Source organism: Pogonomyrmex barbatus, unplaced genomic scaffold (genome assembly GCF_055798465.1).
Source record: "Pogonomyrmex barbatus isolate J1 unplaced genomic scaffold, ASM5579846v1 scaffold1, whole genome shotgun sequence".
Taxonomy (NCBI): domain Eukaryota; kingdom Metazoa; phylum Arthropoda; class Insecta; order Hymenoptera; family Formicidae; genus Pogonomyrmex; species Pogonomyrmex barbatus.
In genome coordinates, this window is record NW_028297098.1 from 6,569,320 (window position 1) to 6,596,852 (window position 27,533).

A 27,533-nucleotide genomic window follows, 5' to 3' on the forward strand; every position below is an offset into this window, starting at 1 on the left:
GCTAAAATAACGTGGACTAGCCATTACTACTATTGAATTAATGTCAAAGTTTATCAGAGATTTATCCGCGATCGCTAGTATTATTACGATCTCAATTTCATCCTGCATTTTGCATCATCGTACTCCCTCTTCCATTGCATATTCCATTATGCATTATGGACGAATAGATGAAAATATCGTAATATATATATAATACATTAAAAGAGAAAGAGAGATATGCGGAATAATATGTAGTAATAATGGTTAAATCATATTGCAGAATATGTACGCGATATTACGACTTGGTCAATTAAATGGACAAATTGTTCATTTAATTCAAAAAACGTATATTTGAAATTTTCATTATTTCGTAACATACGTTATTCCTTCGATATGATTGTTTTCGTAAAATAAGTAAAAGCGACGATATATTTACAAAGCGATATTCCAATTACCACAATTAAGAAATTTGTTCGGTTTTATTCCAGGAAACCCTCGCGTTACATAATTAGGTCAAATGTACAATGAACGCATATTGTACAGATTAGTTTTTTACGATAAACTCTTCCACCTCGCGTTACAAGCTGGCTCAAGCCGAGATGAAATAATGGAAAAGATAGGGCGAGAACACGCTACGCTTATTAATTATAAATTATCGTGCGCAACGAAGAAAAAGGAGCTCCTGTAACCCAAACTCCCGCTGCTGTTTTGAAGGAAGGTGGGAGGTAAAAACGGCATTGCGCTTTCTGCGCTAATTAACTCTCTACGACTTCTCCCTTTCTCTCGTTCTCGTTCGCATGCACGCGCGCGGAAATTTTCCAAGCCCTAATTTTCCATCTGCGTTCGTGCGCAAAAGTAGCTGCCGGAAGGGAAAGACGATTAAGATACGGTCGAGAAATTAAATGCTGCGTCCACGCTGATGTAAAACGCCAGGAAATTCAAAAGTCTCGCTGTGAGCGATTATACATTACGTAATATATTTCATACATTACGAAAATTAATGAGACATTGTCCATTGAAAAATAAATGCTCACACATTTGCCGTACCGTGTAGAATGCAATGAAAACTAATGCCAAATGAATTTAATAGATAAAAGAAAAAATATAGCTGTGTACTTTTTTTTTGTCTTTAATTTGTCAGTTTCTCACTCGTAAATTTTTCATTCGCTTTTAATTCTTTCAAAGTCTCAAATTTAAAACGATATAAATAGATGAAATATTATCAAAATTAATAATATCAAAATTATATTTTAAATCTATAAAGTGTAGAAATTTAAAATATGTAATTTTTTCATAGATATAACTTCATAAATGTAATTTTTTCATAAATATAATAAACATATATATTATACACGTACAATACATTAATATGTAGAATTTTTTATCTGAACAATATTGTTTAAAAAAGGAAAACAAACAAATTTCACACATACCTCGGTTTACACAAACACGTTAAATATCTTTAATTCCAGTGCCAATAGTTGAAATTCCACAAATGTGCAGAAATATCGGCGCAGTGTAAACGTTGCGTCTTAACGTTGGAGAATAACATTCCGGGTCGCATTCTGAAGCATTTGCTACTTTAGAAACAGGCCCTTGGAAGATATAAAGCACAGAAAGAATGGTGCTCCATTGAAAGCTATGTTAAGAAAAATATATGAACGAGCGATTCAGAAAGGCTGAGAAAACAGAATGAAGGATGAAGAAAACTGTTGAATTATCGTTATAATTTTTATTTTGTTGCACTCACAGAGCACTACATAAATGATAAATTATTTCTTCCCCCTTCTTTAAATGCGATCGCACGCTTATCCGGAAAGATTGAAAACGATCCGATTGTTTCGTCTCTGGACTAATTACGTATAATAGAGACATTCTAACGATTCAACGATCACTTTAAACACTGTGTCTTAGATATGTATGGACACCGTTGTTTTAGTGACATTTATAAATCGATGGCACGAAGCATCATTCAAATATTTGAAAGAATACCAGCGATTACTCCGCTGGAACCCTGTTATCCGTTAAATATTGATTTTTGAACGCGCTATATGTTCTGCCCCGAGGTTTTCAATTTAACGTTTCTACGGAGTAGAGCTGCGATCAGGAGCGATCGATATCGATGATCACGCGCGACGAAGTATTTTGTTAATATTTTCGTTGCAGCTCATCCGCGAAGATAGGGACCAGAACGGCGGCTTTGGACCGTATTGAATCGTCTGTCATAACCGTTCACCACTTCAACACGTTCCGATGCGCGACAGGTATAGTCGTATATACGCGATGGAAAAGAGCTTTGAGTGAGGAAGAGAAAGGGAGAAAGAAAGAAAGAGCCCCGTACGTGCAGGGTTTACCGCCGCGGGGAGGCTGCGAGCGCGAAACGGTCGAGAAATTCGCACTAAATATACGTGACAAACAACGCATATCCGACGAAAGATGTTTTCGACGGTGTCCCCGCCAGAGGTGTTGGTAACACTTTTAGAAAGGACAAGAGAGAGGAGCATGTGCCCCGGGTCTCTCGTCTCCGGAGGCAGATTATTCTCGGTTTGTACGCGACAAGACGGCAGAGCCTACTCTCCGCTTAGAACACGAATGGTGCTAAAGCGTGGTTTCGTTAACGAGAAATGTTCGCGAAAGTCGCATTACAGCAAATTCGCAAGACGCGGTGACAAAATTGTGAGAGAAATTTGAGAAGATCCGCTGAAGCGGCGCAAATTTTCGCGCGAGTGTTACACGCTTCGAACTATCCCTATTAAGTAAATGTATTCTTTGTTCCTGATTACGAGCCAATTTTAAACAAAATTTCAATCTGAGCGATGCAAAAATATTTTTTGTTCGAACGTTGAAATTTTTATGTTTCAATTTGTCTAAGAATATTAAATTTTTTAAATAAATATCTTGAAAAAGGAGCGCGAAAACAAGAAAACTTTAGCCTGCCGTGCCAGGCTAAAGTTTTTATCGAGAAAAGTCGGCTAAGGTATTTCTGTAAATTTTATAAGAGGCGAAGAAATCATATGAAGATATCATATGAATTATTAAACGACATGAATATCTTGTAAAAAAAAATGCATTGCCTCCTATTCGTAAAAAAAAAAAATCAATATTGCGACACCTGTGATATCTGCGAGCCAAACTTCCACCCATCGTTTCACATTCCCAAATCGACAATTCTTCGAAGTTGCGGATTCGCTGTTGGCATGTTACGATACTAGCGTTATCCGATTCGGAGCATTGCGCGTTCAACAGTTTTCAGCGGGCGCCAAATAATAAAATATAGGAACGTTCGATACGCCGTTGCGTCAATGCTATGCATCAATCTGTCTCGTATATTTTCGAAATAATCGACCAAAAGCTAGTGTTACAAGAACTGTCAATGCCGAAAGGATGCGTCTCAATTTTGAAACATAGACTATGCAATAAGTCAGACTTCAAGGGCGAAACGTTATCGAGGATATAACGAATATACTCAAAAACTAAATGATGAATAATGGCATTCGATAGAACGATAAACGATAATTCCCCTGAATCACGCTTTGCTATATACCCACATTTTTCTTTGTTTTTTTTTTTTCTTGTTTTTTTCCCAAAACGGACTCTCTCGATCGCTATTACGCGCAATAAATTCCTGCAGGAGGTATCTACGATTTATAAAAGCCATGCGGACTATCTATGCAATTTCGTGCGGCACAGGTGTCGCATTTTCCAACCGCGTATAATCCTGAAAATGTGACGAACACGTCATACGGTTCCGCCACTCGAATTAATCCCCTTCCGTCGCGTTCTACGGAATTATCGGGGATCCCGAAAAATGTGCCCGGTTGGTCTGGTAATCTAGAGTAATACTCGCAGAATTGGAAATTCTGATCGGATGCGAAAGGGAGGAAACAGATCGCGCCGCATGTCCAAGATTCTTTTAACTCCCTTTTCGAATTTACTCGACGCGACGACGGAAAAAAACGTTAATTGATATTGGCGGATTAAAGGCGAGATCAAAGGCACTTTTTTCCTTCCGAAGTGATACTGACTCGCGTAATTGTTGCGCGAACGAACCTGCACACACTCATACGTACACACATACACACACACGCAGGCTACTACCAGTGTAAAATACACGTAAGTTTCCTATGTTTCTTTTTCTACGAAGAAACATTTATTTTTTTCTTTTAGATCTTGATGCTCACCTTTTTGTCAATTTAGAAAATGGGAGTAAAAATCAATGGGCACTTAAATGATTTATAATCTTTAAGAAAATATCTGATTTTTATAGTCCTGTTTTGTATCTTAAGATGCCATATTATAAAAATATTGATTTTTCTTACTTTGCACTTCGGCAATAATTACAGATAAAACAAAAAAGTAGAGAAGTGAATTATTCATATCAATCATATTGTACGACATGCAAGAAATAAAAAGAACGTGTTTCGTAACTTTATATCTTTATAGAGATACCATCGATCCTTTTTAAGGAGAAACTTTTTTGCGTTGTCAATCGCGGAAGCTTCCGTAAACATTCAGCAAGCGTCGCTTTTGCTCCACTTCTAATTTTTAACCCTTCCCCAGTTCACAAAACTTCACGTTCAGAATAACTCGGTAATTTACCATGAACGGTTGAATTGCTCGCGCTATTATCGCGAATAGTTTCCCGGCATCATCGGTAACTTCAGCGTCAAGGGGGCGTAATCCCGTCGTACTTCAGCATCGAGCTCACGGTTTCTCTTTCTCTCCTCCTTTCTCTCTCTCTCTCTCTCTCTCTTTCTCTCTTTCTCTTTCTCTCGGCGGAGAGTCTGCGCGAGGAGCACGTTGCACTGCGAGGAAACGGCGGTCGCCGGCGGTGCCCGGTGATTCCCACGGGCGCGATAATTTATTTCCCTTACAATTCCGTCAGTACAATGCGAGAACTAAAATATGACCCGACCTTTATAACCGTGCATCCTCTCGCCTCTCCTCGCGTCTCTCGCGAAACACGAATCGCGTACACGGGGGTGCACGCGAGTACGCGCGCGCACTTAATTCATCTCCGCTCTTGCAATCCCACCGCCCAGTGGGCAGAGATACAGTATGGACGGAAGTTTTGAGAATACTGCCGCGACTATCCTCTCCCTCCCCCTCCCTCACTCTCCTTTCTCTCTATTTCTCTTTCTCTCAAAGTGTCCTCCAGAGAGTTATTTGCGTCCGTCGTCCTCTAGCCGATCCTTGAGAAAGGCGAATGAGAGACAGAGACAGGGAGAATACCGGATGAGACAACGACGACGACGACGACGACGACGACGACGACGACGACGACGATGAGGCATATTGCCGCGCCAACTTGGTCAAACTTTACATAAGTCACTCGTGGCCTATTAATGCCGGCGACGCTGGCACTTTGTCCTTCCCAAAGCACTCGGAGGGGGGAGGGGAAGCAGGCCCGCTGTGAAGCAGCCCTCCGCGACGACCGCCCGCGGAAGACCGGTGTAATAACTCAGTGCTCCCCCGATGGCTGACTCTGAGGAACAAACGAGCGGCGGAAGGCCGAGCTATCCTCGATCAACGTGCTTGGGATTCCCGCGAAAAAATTGCAGGGCGATACGAAAATAAGAACGAGGGCGAGGAACGACTCTCTCGACTCTCTCCATGGTAAACTCCGACTTTCGTTCGAAGGGCGAAAGGGCGAACGGAGAGAAGAGAATGCGGCAAGTAGCAGGGACGAAAGACGTAGGCCATCCGTGACGCGATCAAGACCCGTGACGCGATGCATAGAATACTAATCAAGTCGCCCTCACCTATACGTATGCCACAAAATTAAATTGCGTTTTCGTGGAAGATACGGCGAGGACGAACGACGAATAAAAAAATAGTGGCTCGCCGTTTTCTCCTGCTTCGAGGTGGAAAGCGTCAATGGCTTCATTTGTGGATGGTGCGTTCGGGAACGTTAGTCGGTTTATCGACACGTTTTATTTGAACCGACAATTAAGCTTGATTCGGGACGCTTCATTTGCGCAGCGTCTGCAATTAAAGTAAAACATCGGAAACTGTTCGTATTTCCGTCGCGTGGATAAAGTTTACCGATGCACACAAGAACGGAAATGGAAAACTATTGCGGCGTTATTTAATGCACATTGTTTATCAGCTGTTTTTACTTATTTTTAATCTAGAATGAAATATATAAATATAAAATATATAAATATAGATAAATATATATGTATATGTGTACAGTAGTATAAATATTATAAATCTCAAACTAAAATTTTCAATCGATTTTACAAATAAACTTAATAGTTCGCAATTAAAAAAAAAGAGATAAACAAAATTTCAAATGCGTTGCAAAAAAGTTATGAAAAAATAATAAAAGGAAACACCATTTCTACTTGGCAAAATACGATCAAAGAAATAATTAAAATATTTATATCGAATTACAATATGATGTCAATAATCCTCACGTGAATAATAATAAATAAATAATCCTCACGTGAGATATAAAATAACGTCATATCCCGATATGTAATATGAACAACAAAACTATAATTACGAAAGCGTCGAATGCAAATGGCACAAACAAAATGCATAAACCAGTGTTTATAAAAACATGTACATATTTTGTTTCATCTCATTACACTTTTTACAGAATAATATCCCAATCTTATAATTACACAATATTAACAACTTTAATAATATATCGATTTTTTCTGATAAAAGAGATAATTGATTCTGTTAATTAGATATTTTATCACACTGAAGGATTTATTGTTAATTTGTTAAATGAAATAGTTTCTCTCATTTTCGTCTGGTTTCGATTAACTTTGCCTCAACATGTCGATGTGTGAAAGTCCCTTCGTCAAGCGGAACCGAATGCGGATTATTCAAGTAATAATCTAGATAATAATCCGCAATGTCGCAAAATATAGACGGAAGCGATAAAATCTAACACGTCCGAAATATTCATGTAGAATTAATTATCTATTGACTTACGAGTTTGAAATTGACGCGTTGTGGACAACTTATGAACAACATCATTAACACATTGTCAAGCACAGAAACTTGGTTGACATTTCGGAGATAAATTTTCGTTTAACGGAGACCACAAAATAATTATTTCGATATAACAGCAGTACGTTGCTAGTTTACGCCTTCTGGATTGTCTCAACTGCGACGCAAATTAATATGTTTTTATGTTCAAATACTAACTCATTGAAGAATATTTCGTATTAAAAATATCTATTGTTGTTGCGTGCTTTGATACTTCAATTGCTATACAATCGCTTTTGTGATCAATCGTGTCCGCTTGATATGTTTCGCTTGAATTAGAGGAGAATACCTCCGATAACAGGTGTTTTTTCGGAGCACTTTTAGATAAAGAACGATCGTTTTTTTGAAAAAAAAATTGTTCTAGTTACAGATACCTATATTGTTGAACTATGGTATAGCTATTGTCCCAACAAAATAGTAATTTGAAACTCACACAAAAGATATTGTCATAGCCTCGAGCGTTTAATATTATTTTCTTCTCTCTGATAATACAAAAATGAATTTGTATTACTGATAATCAATTTGATAACAATTTTTTAAATAATTATTTTTAACTATTCAGTAGTTGTTTTGGTTACAAAAAGAATAAAATCTGATTTTTCTCTGATTAATTATTCCAATTATTGCTTAGTAATATTTAAATCAATAAATAAAATAAGCAATAATCATCGTTCAATTAATCTCGATCGATATAAATGTTTATTACCAAATTCTCTGGACATAGTTTAATTTGGATCATAAGGGGAGGACCGTTTCGAATCACCCATCGTGTTATATAATTATACTCATGTTATCATCACATTTATGACTTTAACACTTTGCTCTTTACAATAAATTGTAATAATACGTAATTATTTATAATTTGCATTTATTAATTAATGTATAAATTTACAACAAACAATACACATTTTATTTCACATTAAAATATTATAAGCATATATATTAAATTTATACATACATGTATATTATTTACATAAGTTATTTTCATGATATAACAGTTTTGGCATGTTAACATAATTTTTAATATATTCTTTTTAGTATGAAAGTTTTTATTCGAGATTCAAGCGCGTACATCATTATGTTGTATGTGCATCATGAAATATCGTTAAGCTATTGTTAATAAAATATTGTTGACCACAAAGCTGCCTAAAATTTGTAATTCCGCTGCTACTAATCCAGCGAGTTTGCATGCGTAAATGGTAAGAGAAATCGTATTGAATATTACCGTGTACATATACGTATACTTGCAGGATGAAGCAAGGAATTAACGGACAGCATTACTAGAGACTACCGTAGCTCGTTAATTAATTACTCACCGCTTGAATCAATTATGTATTACGAGATGGTATTGCGTACTACGTGTAATCGATGCAATCACAAGCGAAACGAGAAGTTAGACGAGAATATGAGGATGAGAGAAACAGCAATTAATAAATGGTACCATTTCGACCTTGTTTTACTCGTCGGTCAAACTGATCTTTTCAACATCGATGATTAGGAAAAAATAAAAAAGAGTGTAGAAGTCTCTAAGTAAATCGTAAGCTTTGTGAAGTGAGTAAATTTTAAATTTTCTATAACATCCTCGTTTTTCTTTTTGACCTTTAAGTTGCAATGAGAAGAAGCCGAGCGACTTGCAAGCACAATGATTGATGCGGCTACTCCGAATAATATATTACTCGACAAATGGGCTTCCTGATCAGCCGGAGCCGGGCAATCGGGCGCGGCAATTCGTTCAATGACTCTGATTCGGTGGAGGGCGAATCTAAAGGCACGCCGTAGTACGAACGTAGTTTCTAAACGGCGGTAATTTTCTCTGCATAACGATGTAAGAAAATTATTTTTTATTAACAGTCATACTTCGTCGCTCCTACCCACACACAAATAACGCGTTATCTCTCGTGTCTGCAGGAATTTTTGAAAGGAGGAAGGCTCGATTTTTTTTCTTCTGTCGTGCTAATTTTTCCAATTTTTAGCAAGCACTATGCTAAGGCAAGAACAAGGTACCGGTGATACGTTGTCGGAAACTCGCTGAAAAAAATGATAATACGCTACATGATGTATAAACGTTACTCCGCGCTTTTTGCCAGTTCTTTCCAATTTTCCGCGTCGCCTGCTCCGAAGAGAAACTTAAAGCAACATCTGCGACCTCAAAGGCATCATTACGAATCGCAGGAACAATGCAGTTTCTCGAGGGCATTTTCATTGCTCACCGCCTGTACATCGCGCGTATGAAAACGAAAAGTCGGAAACAAATTATGCGCTCATTCCGAGTCGTATGAAAAGGGATTTCACAGAATGGAATGTGAAGAACTGGCACATGTGTGGAGTGCACTGACACGAAATATGTGAAAAACATGTCCTAATGGACGTGCAAGTTAATGGAATGTTTCAAATCTTATAAAAAATACATATAAAAATTCACGCACCAGCGTATGAATATTGAAAAGCTGACCTATAAAAATGTTTCGAGTAAGCTTCTTCGCTCGTTCTAATCTTTTATTTCTATTATAATGTTCTTACAAAATGTAATAGCGGTTTATTCTCATTTCAGTAAAATGTTTCCCTTAAATGAGTACAAATCTCATTTAATAAATCTCCTCTTTTGAGGTACACGCTTATCACGAATTCGCATATTCTCGTATATTGCCCTTGTAAAGTTATCGTGCAATTTTGAATAACTTTTATGAATTACTACGGTCTATAAAATTCAATTGAAGCAAATTTGTCCCAAGTTTGCTTTGAAAATACACGAGACCAGTTTCGTACGCGGAACTGTCTGTAACGTCTGTAGAATTCGGGCCACAATTCGACTAGCCGTACCGAGCGAGGATTGTAGACACTGTAAAAGGCGGTAAGCAATTTCGTGAAATTCCGTTCTGCGGTGATACATCGAGCAGCGGTATCCCGGCGCAGAGCTAGAAATTCTCAACAATCGATGTGACCTGTTTCGGAAAGCTTTCTAAAGCCGTAAATTCCTTTAAAATAATACGCCGAATAATATATAACCATTTATTTACGATGCTGCAACAGGAAAATATTTGTTGCGTATTTTCAAACGCAACAAAGTCGACAAAAGTTAGGATTTCTCTTTGTCTCTATCCAAAACATTCCTTCGAAAATGTAAAATATTTTTCGAAATGCAAAAAATTCTTCTATCGAGCCTACGTTTATCCTATTTCCTCAAAAATGCATTTATAGAAATCATGAAATATATATTTATAAATAAATTATATATGTATAAATAAAATATAGAAATACATCTCTTTCTATATAAAATCTAATTAAAAATAATGATTTCTTCATTTCAAAAATAAAATATTTTATTTCAAGTATTTATAATATTGCTACTTGCGCTTCATTATTTCATATTTCATTATCCTATCGTTGAAGTTCTCTTTAAGATTCGTACAGCCAGTCTATGGTGAATCGGTAATCAATCGCAGCTTCCTTACAGTTTCCGCGCTGCTTTCCTCCAGAAAACCAATCGGGAACGAAGACGCAGCTCATTGCAAGTTATTTGCAGAATTTCTGACGGTGATGTTTCAGAAAATTGAATTTTTAGGATTCCTTGCCAAGATTCAAGCAGGAGTGTAAATCACGACGCGTCAAATGCAGAAACTCTCTTTCAGCGTGATAAGCTTCATAAAATACACACGTCCAAATGTAAGTTAAATATTCTGACAAAAAATTTTTTTTGCTTTTTAGAAAACTGAAATAGTCCTTTTCTCGCGCAGCTACCGTAAGTAAATTAGGAACTCTCCTTGATTTATGTGTCTATTAATTTAAGGCTCGGATGTCCGCCCGTTAAAATGACGATTCGGTGTAAAAAATCGGCACTAACGACTCGTTTAGTCGATGGGAAGAAGAAATGGGAGAAGGGGATAGAACCGAAAGAGAGCGAGGCCATTTGTCTCCGACGCAGCCGGCGGTGAGCCGGTTTAGCACGAATATCCGAGCCCTATCTATCATATTAACGAATAGAAAGTAAAAATGGCGACACATACAAATACCCCCCTTATAGTCGCGAATTTCTCGAACGTCTGCTTCGCACGAGCGGAATCGTTTGACAACCAGAAGAGTCCGTCCTTATGGAATTTAATAGAATGTTATCAGCATGAAAGAGAAAGAGAGATGAATCTTCTGAGCGTGATGTTCTGAATTATTCCTCTATTCCATTTCTACTTCTTTCACTTTATTATTTCCATATTTTCACATATCTTCGATTGTATAAATTAAAATAGCGCGGACATCTTGATTTTATTTTTTTAAATCTCTTTTTAAAAATAACAAAAATGTTTCAATTTTTCCACTATTTCGTTCGAGCTACACGATGAATATCACCATGCAGTAAGAACAAGAAAAATTATTCGATCGCCAACTTCGATTCAGAAGATTGTAAATATGGATTGAAAGAATAAAGTACGGAAGTATTACATTCGTTGACGATCATAAATTGTGGTAGCATTAGCGACATGACGAAACCATTGCGAAAATTTGGAAATAGTGGTAGCGCCAGTAACGGCCAGTGGCCAAACAGCAATAAAGTAGCACGATGTATGCTCGGCCGGCTGCAACTTACTGCAATTGCTGACGCTAACGGAATCGTAATGAGAAACTCCGACGATCGGCGTGACCGGCGTAGCAAAGTCGTCGGCGGCGTCGCTCCGCTGCAGTTTTGGAGTTAGGAATCAGCAGCGAAGGCGGCAGCGGCGGCGCAAACAGAGCCTCGAGTAAATTGCGCACCCAGCCGAAAACATACCGGCAAATTTATGCCGTTGTTAGAGGACATTTCAGATAACACGATGACTGAGAACGCGGAAACTGTACGCGAGGAATATTTACGATTACGTGGCTGAAAGCCCGCAATCATTTCATCCGTAAACTTTTGTTTGGTCTTTTGAATCAAAACTCTAAGAGGCGACGAGAGTTTTTTTTTTTTTTTTTTTTTTTTTTTTAATAAAAGCTGACAATAGAAATTTTATTACCGTTAAATATTCAATTAAATTTCTCTTTGATTATAAATTAATAATAAAAGTTTGCATAATGAAAGGTGCAAAAAAGTTGTAGAAATAAACGAGGTTTCCTTGTTCAAGTTTGTGGAAAATTCGAGGGGAAAATTTCATAAATTAAATGTAGATTTAAATATCATCGTAGAATATTAAATTATCAATGATCCACCATTGTTCCAAAATTCTATAAAAATGCTATTTTTAGCAATGTTCTTATTTAATGTTTCTCACCTTGCATTGTTTTCTTTCTCATAAATCATAATGTTTTAGAGGCACTTCTGTAGCTAAATTACAAGCTTCGCACGTAGAATATAACTTCAATATCCAAACTTGGCGAGATATAACGCAAAGCTTGTAATTAACGATGATATATACATATCACGATTAAGAGTTTTTACAAACAAGCTTGCCTAAATTCTCGACATGATCACAACTAGACGATCAATTCTCAAGAGAGCTACGTTGATTGCAGCGCTATTTTAACGCGATGTGTCTCTTCAGCGATTACACAACAACTACACAACTGAGTGTAGGCGATTGCCGTTAGCTTCACAACGCCGTGTGTGTCGTCACTTTGAAATTTATTAAAAATATTTATTAAACATCAAGACACGGCGAATGCCGGAGCGTTTTATTTCGAATCGGTCATCCGTTGTCCGCATCCCTTCCGGTGGTAAAAATTGCGAGACGCAAGCTTACAGCTTTCTATCCGTAATCCTACCTAACTTCATTCACAATAATCGGATTAAGACTCTTATGCAAACATTGGTATAGTCGCGCAACTATACGCAAATGTGAATCTACTTGCCAGATTTCGAAAAGCTCTTTAGAGAAGTACTCTTGACACATATCTGAAAGCAGCTTACTTAACATAAATTAATAACGAAGTTATTTTTGGAACGTTAACTTGACACACTTCGTAAGCTGGACGTATCTCTAAGCATCGTAGATACATCCAATTAAATTATTAGTAAAAGATCTTAATTTCACAGATAAACTCCACACTCCACTTTATTTTGCCGTTTCACCAAATTTGTTGCGAATCATGTGTACGATCTAATCTACGAAACTACTTAATATGCGATGCTGATTTTACGTGATTCTTTTCGAATGATGATGATCGTATTAAATTAAGAGACTCGTCGCGTGAACGAGATCTTAATCTTATATTGCGTTTCGTAGTGGAGATTCGGAACGTTCATTTTCTGCGTTGTTATTATAAACGGTAAACGCCGCGGTGCTTCGGAACCGTCATTATCAATGCGCGTAATGCGCGATTTCATTACTCGCCCTCGTCCGCGTCGGCGAACATTGTATTTGCCACGTTATGCAGATGCATCCCTGCATTACAATGTCAACGAAAGACTGGGAATCTGTATTAACCATGAAAATTCCAGAAATGTGATTACGTAACGCACCTTTCCCGTTATCGACGATATTCCCTTAGAATAGCACACAGCCAACAAAAAAGTCAAGAAATTCAGGAAACTACTTTTTTTTATATTTACTATATATTTTCCAAAGAGAAAACAAGAAAAATCATATGAGAAATTACACGTTGCTACTTTTTGGACAGAAATTTTAATCGGATAAACAAATATTATTTAGTAAAAGATACAATAATAATGTACGAAAATATTTATTATTTTTAATATTTCTGCTATCACCAGTCTTATTATAAAGCGCAATTTTGTTAACTCATTTATCCCTCGGATTTTAATTATGTTTTATTAAGAATTTTATGATGACGAAGAGAATGAGATCGTTAATTAGAGAAATCGTCGAACACAGCATTTTACGCGATATAATTAAATTTACTAGCGTTTAATGAAAACGAAAAAGAAATTCCAATTTTTTATTCTATTTTTCTGCATTATTGCGAAATATTAGTTGGAAAGTTACGATCAAGCGGTGTAGCAGATGATATATAAATAAAAATTTAATAAATAGCCGCGAGCGATATTTTCTCGATGCAAACAATATATTATAAATTTAATTAGTCTGCATTAATCCGGCAAATTAAAAAATTCTAAGTTATAAGTAGAGATAAAAAAAAAGAGAGGCACAGAGAGAGAGAGAGAGAGAGAGAGAGAGAGAGAGAGAGAGAGAGAGAGAGAGAGAGAGCGTGCACATGCAGAGAGAAATGCTGTCAGAATTGTTTCGGAAAATATCCGTCATTTCAATATCTACGCGAACAATTCGGCACACATTTTCGCACGCTCTGACGGCTTGTTCGCGCCGGGAACAAAGTGCATTCTATGCGTATTGCGAGCTAGCGACTTGTCACACGCGCGACGCAGCATTCTGCGTGGGAATTCCAGCGGGAGCGGCGACGACAACGGCGACGGCGACTGCCGAATCGAGTCATGAATTTAACATAAGAAAGTAGATAAAGAATCCCGGGGAGAGGGAGCATACCTATTCCGGGGGGTTGTGCCGAAAGGCACAAACGAGTGCGAATTCGAAATACGGGGCGGTCGTGACAGGACGAGACGAAATGGCACGCGAATACTCGAGATATTCCCGTGTGCGTGTGTCGAAAAGATTTATTTTTTCGACGGCACACAGACGAAAAAAAAAAGTTTCCGGCGACGAACAATCGGCAATCGGTGATTTGGAAGATCGATGAAATTTGGAAGAAACTCCCGGACAAAGCTCATCGCATTTTTCAAAGCTCATTAAACTACCATTAAGTGGCGAGTCGTATTTACAATCGCAAGAAAACGCGGCTCCTTTGATGTCTCTCCTGCTTAGACGTGACACGAGCAAACGTATATGCAATATTGCTTATATTTTATTAGACGTTTGAGAAGCACGGCAAGTCGTCGCTCCCTTTGTGCTCGATAGTAAGAGTCAAGATATCCTACAAGAGAGGTCTCGATAATACCGCGAGTAGATGGATTCTATGTTCCGATGTATTCATGAAAATATAGGAAGATGCAGAAACGGAAAACGTACGAGACTACTTTGTGTATGTGTTTTGAGCGATGGCTGCTCGGAAATAGACAAACAAACTCAAAAAATATGTATACGCCATGATATAAAAGTTCTTGATAAAAGCAATTCTTATAAGACATAATAATAAAATAGTACGTGCCGGTACGATTGCACTGTAATGCAGCTTTTGCCTTGATCATTCTTTCAATTACAGAAAACTTTATCATATTTCTTTTCCTGAAATAAATCTGGATTCAGACATTAAGCGGCCAAGCAAGCGCGAATGAACACAAACGATCAACTTTCAACAACTGCAAGCGTTGCCACAAATATTTATTGAAACAAGTTGTTCGTGCGAATTTATTTACTCTTAGTTTGAATCCGACATATTATCATGAATAGTAAATAAAAAAAAAAAAAAAAAACAAAACAAAACGAAAGACTGTGGAAAAATTAGTTCCACACGTATGTTTACACACGTAGTTGTTATTTATAACTTTTTGAAAAAGGAATAGAGACCTTTACAAATTTAATATATAAATATTCGCACATTTACGATGACCATTCCATAAAACACTCTAGCCTTTGTACGTTATTAGAATTTATTTTTCATTTTCAGTAAACGAGTTATAAGAAGACGTTCCATTAGACCTGGGCCACTTGGAAAGCCGACGATACGGTAATTTCAATTTAGCGTTACGCATGAGATGTCGAACATAACGACAGCATAAAGATCCCTCGAGTGAGCTTAACTCATGAAGGTTCCATCGACGACGTACCACCAGATGACAAGCACGACGACGTCTATTCTTCGTACGTCGACGGGCTATAGATTCGCGAAATCATACCCATCCCAGATGACAGCCGAATAGGCGGATTATTAAGATATCGAAAAGCCTGTCTCCGATCAAGTCAAGAGAGCGTTGAAGGGCGAGAGAGAAAACGACGGAGGGGAGGGGTGGCGACGTGGATGGCGGCGGGAGTTCAATAAATTTTCAATGCCTGGCAACTGGCGGATAGAAGTCCTGGGAGGGGAGGGGGAGGGATTGGGGTGACTGGATCGGATCTTCTCTCAACGGCGAATGGAACTGGTAACCCCGAAGCAGACTCACCCCTGATTACCATCGTATTAGGTTTTCGATGAGACCTTTTCTCCCCACCCCGCCTCGCGGAAAATTCCCTCCGCCACCTGAGTCGTAATGAAACCAGCCACCTTTGCGCGCGGACGTACAAGGGGCTTATGTCCTACGACAGATCTCGTTCGCCAACAAAATATTCCATCTTCGACTTCGGCCATTTCTCACCTCGGCAGCTTCGATCGACGTTTTCGCGTCGGACGAAGGATCTCTTGCGGGGTGTATCAAAGGAGAAAGTGGAAGAGGAGGAAGGAATTCTCAACCTTGAAATGTGAAAATGCGAGAGAAATGTTTCAGATAATCGTGAGATAACAACGGATATAAAATAAAGTAACGTAATATAGCGAGCGAGCGGAAGATGCGCGGAATAGCATCCCGCTATTCTTCGTGTATATTTGTTCTTTCTATACGCCTCGAAGATATCCCATGTGAATAGAGCGATAGAAATATAACACGAACGATGACACTCCCAAAAGTATCGGAGGTAGAGATAAAGTGGATACGAATATGAAGAAAGCTTATCGCGTAGCGGCGCACGCTATTTTTCGGATTAGATCTCTCGCACGGCCTCGCTCGTCGGATTGGATCTCGCGCGGCAGTAAAATTTAGAGTGGAGAAAACGGAAGTAGACGCGCTGCGAAACGTGACACGGTACGTTTACCTGCATCTAAGGAACTCGATAGAAAGCATCTCAGACGTCTCACGTGAGCAAAAGGCCCCGAGAGTCTGTAAAGAAAAAGTAGGTAAATGTAGGATAGGATTGCTTCTCTGCGAGGGATCAAACGGATTAGATCAGATGTCCCGTGAGCCATACTGACGTATTTCTGACATGCATTTGGGTATGCTGAGCGAATTTCGGTGATGTGTGCGTTATATCACGTAAAATCGATCACGAGAACGATGAAATATTTTAGTTGATTTTATTTTATATGATGAAAGAGAGAAAGGGAGAAAGGGAAAGAAAGAAAGAGAGAGGAGAGGAAATAATTCATAAGTTAGATCAATGAAGTTAAATAGCTGATATGATGAGAACAATAAGACAAGAGCTATAAATTGAAAGGATCTAAATATAAAAAAAGAAACATTTGAAAAATTTAAGAAGACTCCAATAAAATTCTGAAACTATTTGTTTCCTGAAAGCTGGATTTAATATTTTTGTCTAAGATATGGGGGCTGGATGTAAGAAGTTTCTCGTATTTTCCAGATTTGGCACGCAGATGCTTTTTAATTTATAGCAGTCAAACGTCGCCGAGGATTTATACCGACTCGCAATACCGTTGCCAAGCAGGAATATAAACGACGAGCAAAGCGCCTCGGGGACCATCAGAACATCACATGCGAATTTGTAAAGATAACTTCCGCCTAACGACATTCGCATTACGCTCTCGAGTAAAATGCACATTCCTCGTATAAAGAGACCGTCCGTCCTGCACGATATTGTAAAATCTCACTTTTATCGATTTAAACAGCCAGTTTCCATCTACATACGGCGCGGTAGCCCGGATCAGCTTCTCTTCCAAGCGAATCGCAATTGACAGAACCAATTGAAGGTCTGCGACGAACCATAACGACGAACCACACAACAATAATTCAACGCGATTAATCGCGCCCATTGCGTCCTTCCTGTGGCTAAGTGTCACGCCGAGCAGGGAAATTAATTCTTTCTTCCTCTGGAACCGATTAGAATAATGTGCGTTACTCGCAGAATGCTAATTCACCCATTTATCCGTATATACTGCTGACAGTTTTATGTGCACATGCAAATTAGTACTTTAAAGGACGAATGGATGAATTATATATTCCATATTTCAAAATTTCCATTAATGAAAATCAATGAGAATAGAAAGATAGACAACTATAAATGTCTATAATCCGCTAAATGAAACACAAATAAAGCTGTCATACATCATATGGGAAATAGAAGCTATAGAGAGATCAGATACATGAGAATCGCTTACTCGTAGCCTTGTGTGCGATCTCACCACACATTATTTTATCACAACCACTAGTTCATATGTAGTACAAATGGCAATAGCGGTGCCTGGCAGTCTCACGACTTCGGTACATGTCGTGAAGAAACCATGGTACGCGCAAGCCAAGTCTGTAGGTGTATAATACAGAAGTGTGCGAATACATCGGAGGGTTAATGACGCTCGTTCATGTTTGCGGCCCGATTCGAAGTTTGCACGATCGATGGAAGTAACGATTTCGCAAACCCGTTACCCGAGGGACGCGACATAGAGAGCCGACATAAATGATACCACGCGTAAATCGTGCGGTGAATTTAGGAACAGCCTTGACTCACCCGATTCGAAGGACTATCACTACAGCATAACTGTGATGTAACAAAATTGTGTAACGTTACTTCATTTTGATGTTCATCGAATTTCAATGGCGTCCGCCCGAGACGACTGAAAATTTTCCGCGAACCCACCCACGCAAGTCGTACCGCCGAACGTTTACTTAAATGTAACGTTTCGCATGGTTAATGGTACTTACGTCCTCCCTTATCTCCTTTGATGGCGCATGTCGCCGTATAAACGACAGATAGATCGGCTCATAACCGTGCGCTGTAAAGAGCAAGCCGTGTTATTATAGTATTCTTGACAGAGACCGAGAACGTCTCTCGTTTCTCGCGAGTCTGAGGGCAACGACACGCCATGGGGAACCTCCGGGCGTGGATTCTGATTGTAAAAGGTCAACTGATCTTAATAAGCGCGAAACATAACAATCGGACACAAGAGGCGGGACGCCGCACGCCGACTTCCCTTGTCTACCGCCAGATTCCAGACCAGTTCGGATACGACGGTGGAGCGCGCGTACGGTCCTTATTAATGCGCCCGTGATTGATTTACCGATCACTCGAGATGTCAATCCGGTATGGTTCGGGACCATCGGGACTCCCATCACAAACGGGACGGTCGCGCCGGCTTCCGGGCGGCGAGTCGTCGTGGTCGTCGTGCCTGATGTATCTATTGTTACACGCTGACACGACCTACGCGCATGTTGCAAATTGCAATACATCAGTGTGGATGTACGCGACACGTAGCATGTCGAACCGGAGGGCGTTAGAAACGCGCGACCCGTCACTTACGAGATGTAATTTCGGTATGAGCTACTGCCTTGCGGACATTTTGTAACGAGAAGTCGCCTGACAAATGACGCACAACGATGTTCCCCGTTAAGCGAGTCGAAAATAAAGTTTTCAGTTTAGGACGATACAGTGCGTCTCGTCACTTTTTCTATTTTTCATCAGAAATCACTTTTAATAATTAAAACAAAATTAATAATGATAAATTATTAATATTATTTATCAAAATTAGCTTCCATTCGCGTTACAAATTAAATTTATCTATTCTTTGATGTTAAATTTATCTATTCCTTGATTTTATTTATCAACACTGACAGTTGTTAGAATATTTTTATTGTTAAGAACAAATGTGACGAATTGGTAATTTAAAATTAGCGAGTTGAAAAACGTGAAATTAATCATCGTTGTTCTTTGTGCGCAATTATCCTCTTTGAACAACTTTAGTATGATAGGCATAAAAAAAAACTCAAAAGAATATTTTTTTTATGAATAAATTCGCTGATGTAATGTCCATCTTGATCTTTCATTTTCTATTCGTTCACATGAACTAACGCTTGATTATTGTCGAATGATGCGAACGGACAAACGGACGGAGATGGATAAAGCAAAAGGGCGACTGTATTTCATGCAAGTTTAATTACGAAACGTAGTAATATTATTTTTATTGAAATTTAAATTGCCAAAAGAATGAATAATACGTTGCACGCGCGCAACAGCTCGTAAAATAATCGCAAGCAATGTTTGTGGTAATTGCATCACTTATTCATGAAATGTTCTGCTCTTGACCGTTACAAAGGCAGTCCAGCTTTTGATAATCTCTCCGTTAACGAGAAACCTAACGAGAATAATGCCAACCAACTGTGTTAGTCTAGGTCCGGCTTTTATGCCAATCAAGAGTGCGCTGAGAAATTTAGGTGTATAAATGATTAATTATTTTTGTAGGTACAATGTGCTGTGTTGAATAGTGATCAGGCATGACATATAAACGAATTTTTATCAATCTCCGGATTTTTTATATTAGACAATTGCGATTAATTGTATTTGCAATTAATCGTAATTTTTATTTTTTTTTTTTTTTTGCGAATTCGTTGACGACTAACGATGTGTGGCAATTGATTCAATCTATTTGGACGTTACAACTAGTTCTCTTGTTGTCTCCCTTTCCTCCCCCACTCTTTCTCCCCCCCTCTCTCTCTCTCTCTCTCTCTCCGCCGAATATATTTAAATAATATTAAAAAAGTATTTACTAACTTTTTGAGCAACATACATAAGATAATCGACAAAGACCCGCAACATGATATGTTGTTAGCTCCCTTGAGAATATATTACTTTAATAATATTTTATATCTCGGACTTTTTCTCATTACGCGATAAGAGTTATGATTTACGAGAGTTTTGCTTAACTTTCACTATGAATTTACGATTTATCTCAACGCCATCCTACAATTGGTTTTATTTGTACGCACGCGGTTACGCGAGAGGAAAAAAAATTACGGCAATCCGTGCGGCGCGAGAGCAAATTTGCACTTTCACTGCATTCGAGGGGGAGATGTAAATGAATGCCCGGTAAGCCGTACCGTTAGAAAGGACCAAATTTATTCGCGTCATGAAAATTATTTCACTCTCGGCGTTACTACTCCACTCGATCCATCGTCAGCACCTGTGCTGCTTCAATGGAATCACTCGATCGCAGTAAATCGAAAGATTGCAGCGGGTTCTCTATTTTACCCCGTTTATCGACGGGTCGATAACCTCCTTTCTTTTCTTTCACACGTGCAGACACATATAGACCTCTTGCTTTTGTTCTCCTCTCTTGCCTCTTCCACTTCTCGGTGCCGCCGTTTTCAAAAACCAGCTCTGTCTTGCTTTTCACTTTGCGCGAAATAATCGATTTATATGCGTGCTCCTTGCACCTACATACGTGTCCCCTTCTCTTTCTCGAGAGCTCTCGCACAATTTCTCGTGATAATCATTGAGAATCTTCACCAGCAGTATCAAGCGAAGTGCTAATTCGCATAGATAAAACTGCGGAAAAACTGATGGGAAACGCTCGCGAACTTGAAGATAAAAGAAATTAAAGAGTCCCGAGGTTCGCCGAGACTCATAAAGTCGAACATCGGATGGAAATGCGAAGAAGCGCAAGCGAGAAGACAGAATGTAGCAAAGTGTGAAGCGTGAAGAAAAAAAACGAATAAATGAATGAAGTAGAAGAGAATTGAGAAGAAGAGCGCTGAAAGAGGCAGAGAGAAAGAAAGAAAGAAATGGCGATGAACAGGCTAAAGTTAATTTCTCCGCGTTTTAATTATAACGACACCGATAATAATATTATACAGGTTTGATACCCGACGATACATGAAATCCCATTGCCACCAGTCTCGCTCGAATTTCGACCAATGGATCGTAATCGTGAAACTACAAAGTGGGACAATCAGCACAAGAGGGGAGAGAACGTGATTAATTAATTCGGCTCTATCTCTCGAATCGCCATATTTTCGCTAAGAAGAAAAAAGTCAATTCCGATTTAATATGTTCTCTAAAAGAAAAAACGCGTGATTTCCAATTTGCGTGAAAGCATCGACACAAAGGGATACATGACACCAAATGCATCCCGAGACCAGACAGACCTAAATCGATATTCACTAAGTCTAAGTCACACTCGTGTCCTTATATACATACATTCACTGTCTTCTTCCGCGAGCTTTTTCTGCAAGTCTTTTATCCTCATTTGCTTTTGGCAGAACGACGGTTTCTCGACAACGACGAGACTCCCTTCGAGTCTTCAAAACGATATTTTCTTGAATGCGCTGAGCGGTTTCTCAGCTTCTTTGTATTTTAACTCATCCGCGAGGATTCTTTGTTCTCTCATAAGAATAAGAAGGAGACGAACTTTTTATTGGGATGAACCCCGACTCGCTAGGCAGCCGCGGATGAATGCTCTCGATAGAGCTCTTGGTTTTCGGCCGTGATAATTGCGATTGTAATATGAGCGCTATTTTAATGAGACGATCGATTGATTCTTACCTGCAATCGTGGATTATTCCTCGCGTAATGAGAGGATGAAATTAAACACGAGTAACGTCATTTTTACTAAAGCCTTAATTGCTGGCAAATCTAATGTTCGAAATTCGCGCTTTCAAGAAGAATATAATCACAATATAATATAATCGCAATGAATCTTAATTCTTAAATCTTCATCTTTCATAATTTTAAACAAAAGATATATTTTAGTAATCGAGCAAAATCAAACTACCGCTATTAATATATCTCCCTCTTATATAAAAAATATATAGGTTTTTTTATAAAATAATTATTACGCGAATATTCGTTTCGCACGTATCTTTTGTGTCTTCAAAATTGCAACGTAAAAATCGCAACGTTTCCAAAAATATATGTCATGTTATATTTTACGCTTTCGTTTTACAGTTTATAATTATTAAAATTTAATAATTGCACCTCGGCAAACGTTTCTTGCGCACTATATAATTATATTTTTTGCCAACCCCGTCGCTATGGTAACGGAAAGAACTGTGATACGTTCCATTTAACACCATCGCTACGCAGTTCCTTTGCGCGGTCTCCAAGAAAGCTCTTTTCAGCTTCACGGTGAACGAGGCTTTGAGAAGTTCGAGCGCGAGCATAGTGAACGTGGTAATCGAACGGCGGGTGTGCTCGAGCGGATTTCACTTCGGGATGTCGCAAAAATTTCCCATTCGCTCCGCCACGCCACGTTCCGAAATATCCGGAATCGAGAATCGCCTGATGGTACACCATGGCGATTCGTTCCGTCGACGACTCGTTCGCTGCCTCCGCTTCTCCTCTCCGTCAGAAAACCGACCGAGCAACTACCGTCCGGGAAGAGATATATAACCCGAATCCATTACGGCATCCTTTAAACTTGCGAGAATTTATCACAAGCCGATAGTCATTCGACCGTAATCTTGCTCGAGTAACCCCCGCGCTTTAGCCGAAAGGCTAGACACCGTACGATTGGCTTTTAGGGAAGCACCCACTATTTCCTCTTGTCGATCTGGAAATCACTCTCACCTCGGTGGCGATTTTTCGAGCGCGAAAGTACATACGGGCACGCACATATCGCGCGATATAGCCCCTGATAGATTCGTTCTATAACTGTCCGCAGGTGCAAGTTATCGATGTAATACCGGATGACGGAAAGCTTTCGGAAGCTTTACACGGTAAATCCATACGTCGGCCCACTTTTTACGAAAAAGCTCTAAGAAATTTACTGCCACATCTAACAATTCTGAAACGTTTATATTTTTACAAGTCATCGGTAAATTTTGCGATCTCCATAAATTAAAGTAATGAAATTAAATCACTGCAAAAATATTTGACGGTTTTACTCTCGCTCTTCTTCCTGATCTATTGAAATCATACACTTTCATCTCTCTCGAGATGTAAAAAATTAGGAAAAAATAATAATGATAAATTAATTTTCATAAATATTTTTCCGATCAAAATAGAGATAAACTTCGTGCTTCAAATGAATATTTAATAATTTTTTTCACATGAAGTAATTTATTAACTATTTAAATTTTCATTAAAAGATACTTTATTAATTCTGCTATTGGTGATTGATTTACCGATATCATTCTATACTGCATAATATCTACATATAAGAGAAATCAACTGGTAAAATTAAATGAAAAGTGATAATCAATGATAATCAATGTCACTTGAACTGTGAATACTGATAATAAATGATAGGCCGATATTAGTTACAAATCTGAGTGATACGATTTTATATCGGTCATTAATAATCCTACTGAGATTAGAATTTCTGTAATCTCTCTAATTACTATAATAATTACAATTTCCGTTTTTAATCAACTTTCAGAATACATTAATATCATAATTAAGAGATATATGCATAATATATAATAATTATCAAAAGCTTTTAAAAAATTATTGATTTCTCCCAGCGCTGCGTATCGCTAACATGTCTCGCCAGTATGTAATATTTATATACTATATTACACGTACATATGCAACAAAAACTACAACGTACACATTTAATATCTATGGTCGAGCGCGGTAAAGAAAAACGACATCACCGGAAAATCCTGAGAAGAGTCATCGCTCCGGAATCGACGAGACTCTTCAACTTTAAATCGACGCGACGGGAAGCGTGTTTCCTGCTTCCACCTTCACGAGTGTCTCTTCCCGGACCATCCTCTAAGTTACCGCACGTACCGACGAGAGCAGTAAATTTTCGGGAGCTATCCCGTCGAAGCGCCGCGAAACTATTTCACGTGAGGATCTTAGTCGCCGGGTTTCGGGCGAGCGGGTCGTACGAAGGAATGCTCCGTGGAAGATCAGCGATTTCCGGAAACGAGGCCGAAAGGAGATTACATATGTGCCAATACTCGCAGAATCCGGTCTTCACAGGGGCCGGTCCTCGCCATCCTCGCCCATCCGTTCCCCATCCTCCTGTTCGGGAGGGCAACGACTGTCCCGAGACGTAGTAGCTTCGTTGATCGAGGCACCCGCTTTTCGCCGGAATATCATACATTTGTTTCCAGGAACCCGATCGTGTCTGCCCGGGAGTTTACGGGCGCGTCGCCCAGCTCGTGTGACATAACGAACGTATTTGGTATTCGTCGCGGTGGCAGCATCGATTCCGCCGTACGGCAATGCATCCCTTACGTTTCACTGTGTCAAACTACAAAGCGGATATCGAATGGCTTTCCACGTACGCGAGACCTATGTATTTCCCCCGTCAGTATTCCACGAACTAGTTCTATTACCGGAAGAATAATCATAACCGGAAAGATGATGACGTAAAGCAGATTCTGTTGCGAAGATCATAGGAGGTAAGTTTCGCGAAATTTAGAGACTTGCGAAAATAAATAATCGTGACGTATCGCGAGAGAATCTGACAAATATTCCGCATATGAAATATTTATCATATGCTTCTTGCTGTATTCTACGATACCAAAAAAAAAAAAATTAATTCATAGGACGTCAGATACGTTGGGAGCTTCGTGGCTTCTCTTATTGGCGCTTGAAATATTCAAATCACGTTTATACTCGTCTGAGGTGCTCCAAATCATGGTATTCCAGACGAATGCCACGCTCTCGGGCAGAAGAAACATGCGAAACGTATTCTCGTCTCGGTTAATTCGACCAGCAAGAATCCCCCCTAAGCCAGTTTCCCGTAATTTAACTTCTGTTCTCTTTCCGCATAAAAAAAATAACTAAACTATCATTCTGCCTTGTGAGAGGTCTTCTTGACATGTACGATTCATGTCTGCAATGCGTTTATAGGAAGTTATCTTTCAGAGATATTTTTAGAAGGTAAAGATAGATACAAACGCTAAAGTTCAACGTCATATATAAGTAACATAAGGATATATTGATTCATATATATATATATATATATATATATATATATATATTTAGCGTATATATATATATATATATATATATATATATACGCTAAATCGCACGAGGTATCGTTACACATTTTCCCCTAATTTTGGAGCGAACAGAACTTGTTTGAAACTACTATGTGAATATGTAACGCAAGACATCGTATCGGTTCAGGTTTAGACGTAGCTCGAAAGCTACATCTAAAGTTTGTTATATGTAGCTATATTACATGACAGTAATCTCTATTATAACTACTCACTAATAATTTATTATAATTTTGTGTATTTGTTTCACATAATTCGTAATAATGAATACATATCAAATTATAATTATAATAATTAATTAGTTCTCGTATAATAATACGATAGTAATAATAAAGCGTTTAATTTAAACTTTACTACATAACGTTATAAATTACGAAGTAACATTAATGTTAGGGCCTTTTGCTCAAGTTTTGCTGATTTTCATTATCTTAAGCCACCAATTATTCATGAAGGAACGAGTGTTATTGATCCTAAAACGAATATACTGGCAGGAAAGAGGCTCCTCTTGAATTCCAGGGCGCGATCTCCTTTTCAAGATCAAACCGTGTAAGCCCGGCTGATAATGCAAAGTTAGATAAACTCTCCTTTCGAATCACGCAAATCTCAGAGCGATCGCGGACCCAGATCTAAAGCGAATTCGCGCTCCCGTTAGCCACCGAAGACAGCAAAATTGGGAGGTGGTAATCCGAACCAGGACACCCCGAATTCACTTAATCCACCAGTTTCAGAGATTCTTCGCAAGCCACTTTTAGCAGAGATCCTCGAAGTGAAAACGTTTCGAAAGAGGATAGGCGCTGCGGAAATTGGTAGCTTCTTCGATGCTAGCAAGCCCGGCTTTGCTTTTCCCCTCGCGGAGGTAAACCGGTTAAAAGGCGATGCACAGAGAAGCAATATCCGCAAGCAGTCGGATCTCCGTGAGCAAAAGAAATCCTACAGGGCGATCAACCATTTTAAAGAAAGTCCATCCGACGAAATAAACGTGATATGCGTTTTAACTAAATAGTTCTTGACTTAAAACTGTATTTTACTCGACAATTGATTCTGACGAATGCATTATTATTATTATGCTTCAAGAGTGTACCCGATTGATAGTTCATGTTAAAAATTTATAAATTGTGCATTAATAATGCATTATAAATGACGATTTAAATTGACTGTTTTTTTTTTTTATTTTTCTAAAAACAGAAATCCATTAACTTATTAAAATTTAAATCTGTAAAAAGGAGCAACGGTATTGTACAAACGGATAGCGGAAATGACGTAGCAGATTAAGTCCGATTATTTTTGCTCTTTTATTTGTAGTCAAAATTATTTCAAGATAGTATTTCGTAAAGATAAGACATAATATACAAAGTACGTAAGACTAGAAGAATATATATATGTACTGGAATACGCGAGCGAGTTTTCCGCTGCAAAACGACTGAAAAGATATTCCATGTAACATCCCTAAGGCAACGCGTTATCATTCACCATATACAAAGAAAATATGTCTGAGAACTCGTATACTATCGACATAAATCGCAAGTATGTGAACAAGAAAAATAATACTTCTAAAGATCTTTCTAAGAAAATCGATTATCCGTTTAACAGTGAATTTTGCACATGTCGATGCGCTCCATTTACTATGCTAGCATTTGTAATATCTTTTCGATTCCTAACTTTCTTTGCAATACCTGTTTTTTTGCTGCAATATCTGTTTTTTTTTTGCGTTCAAATTCGATGATAAACTGTCTATACTTTTTCCTCATAATCATTTATATTTATTATATTATTTATATCATGTTTGTTACTTATTTATATCGTTTTTATCATTTATTTGTTGTACTATTTATATCTAATTTTGTTTTTGATAATAATTATCTTTTAATATAAGTTCGGAAACCAAGTTGCATCACGTCATATGCAAATCTATTGATCAAAGGCAATTATTGTAGACAAATAT

At 38.4% G+C, this 27,533-nt stretch overlaps 1 protein-coding gene across 3 annotated transcripts in view; it reads left to right on the top strand.

Annotated features, from left to right (window-relative positions):
- LOC105432352 (uncharacterized) overlaps nucleotides 1–27,533 on the top strand; it is a 76,282-nt gene that overhangs the window by 35,405 nt on the left and 13,344 nt on the right. For 2 of the 3 annotated variants that reach the window (XM_089085421.1, XM_089085422.1), the window contains exon 3: nucleotides 15,550–15,609. The exons of the other annotated variant lie outside the window; for it this stretch is intronic. In XM_089085421.1, the coding sequence (XP_088941547.1) occupies nucleotides 15,550–15,609 (60 nt within the window). The remainder of the gene's footprint in view (nucleotides 1–15,549; nucleotides 15,610–27,533) is intronic. 3 annotated transcript variants of the gene reach the window in all.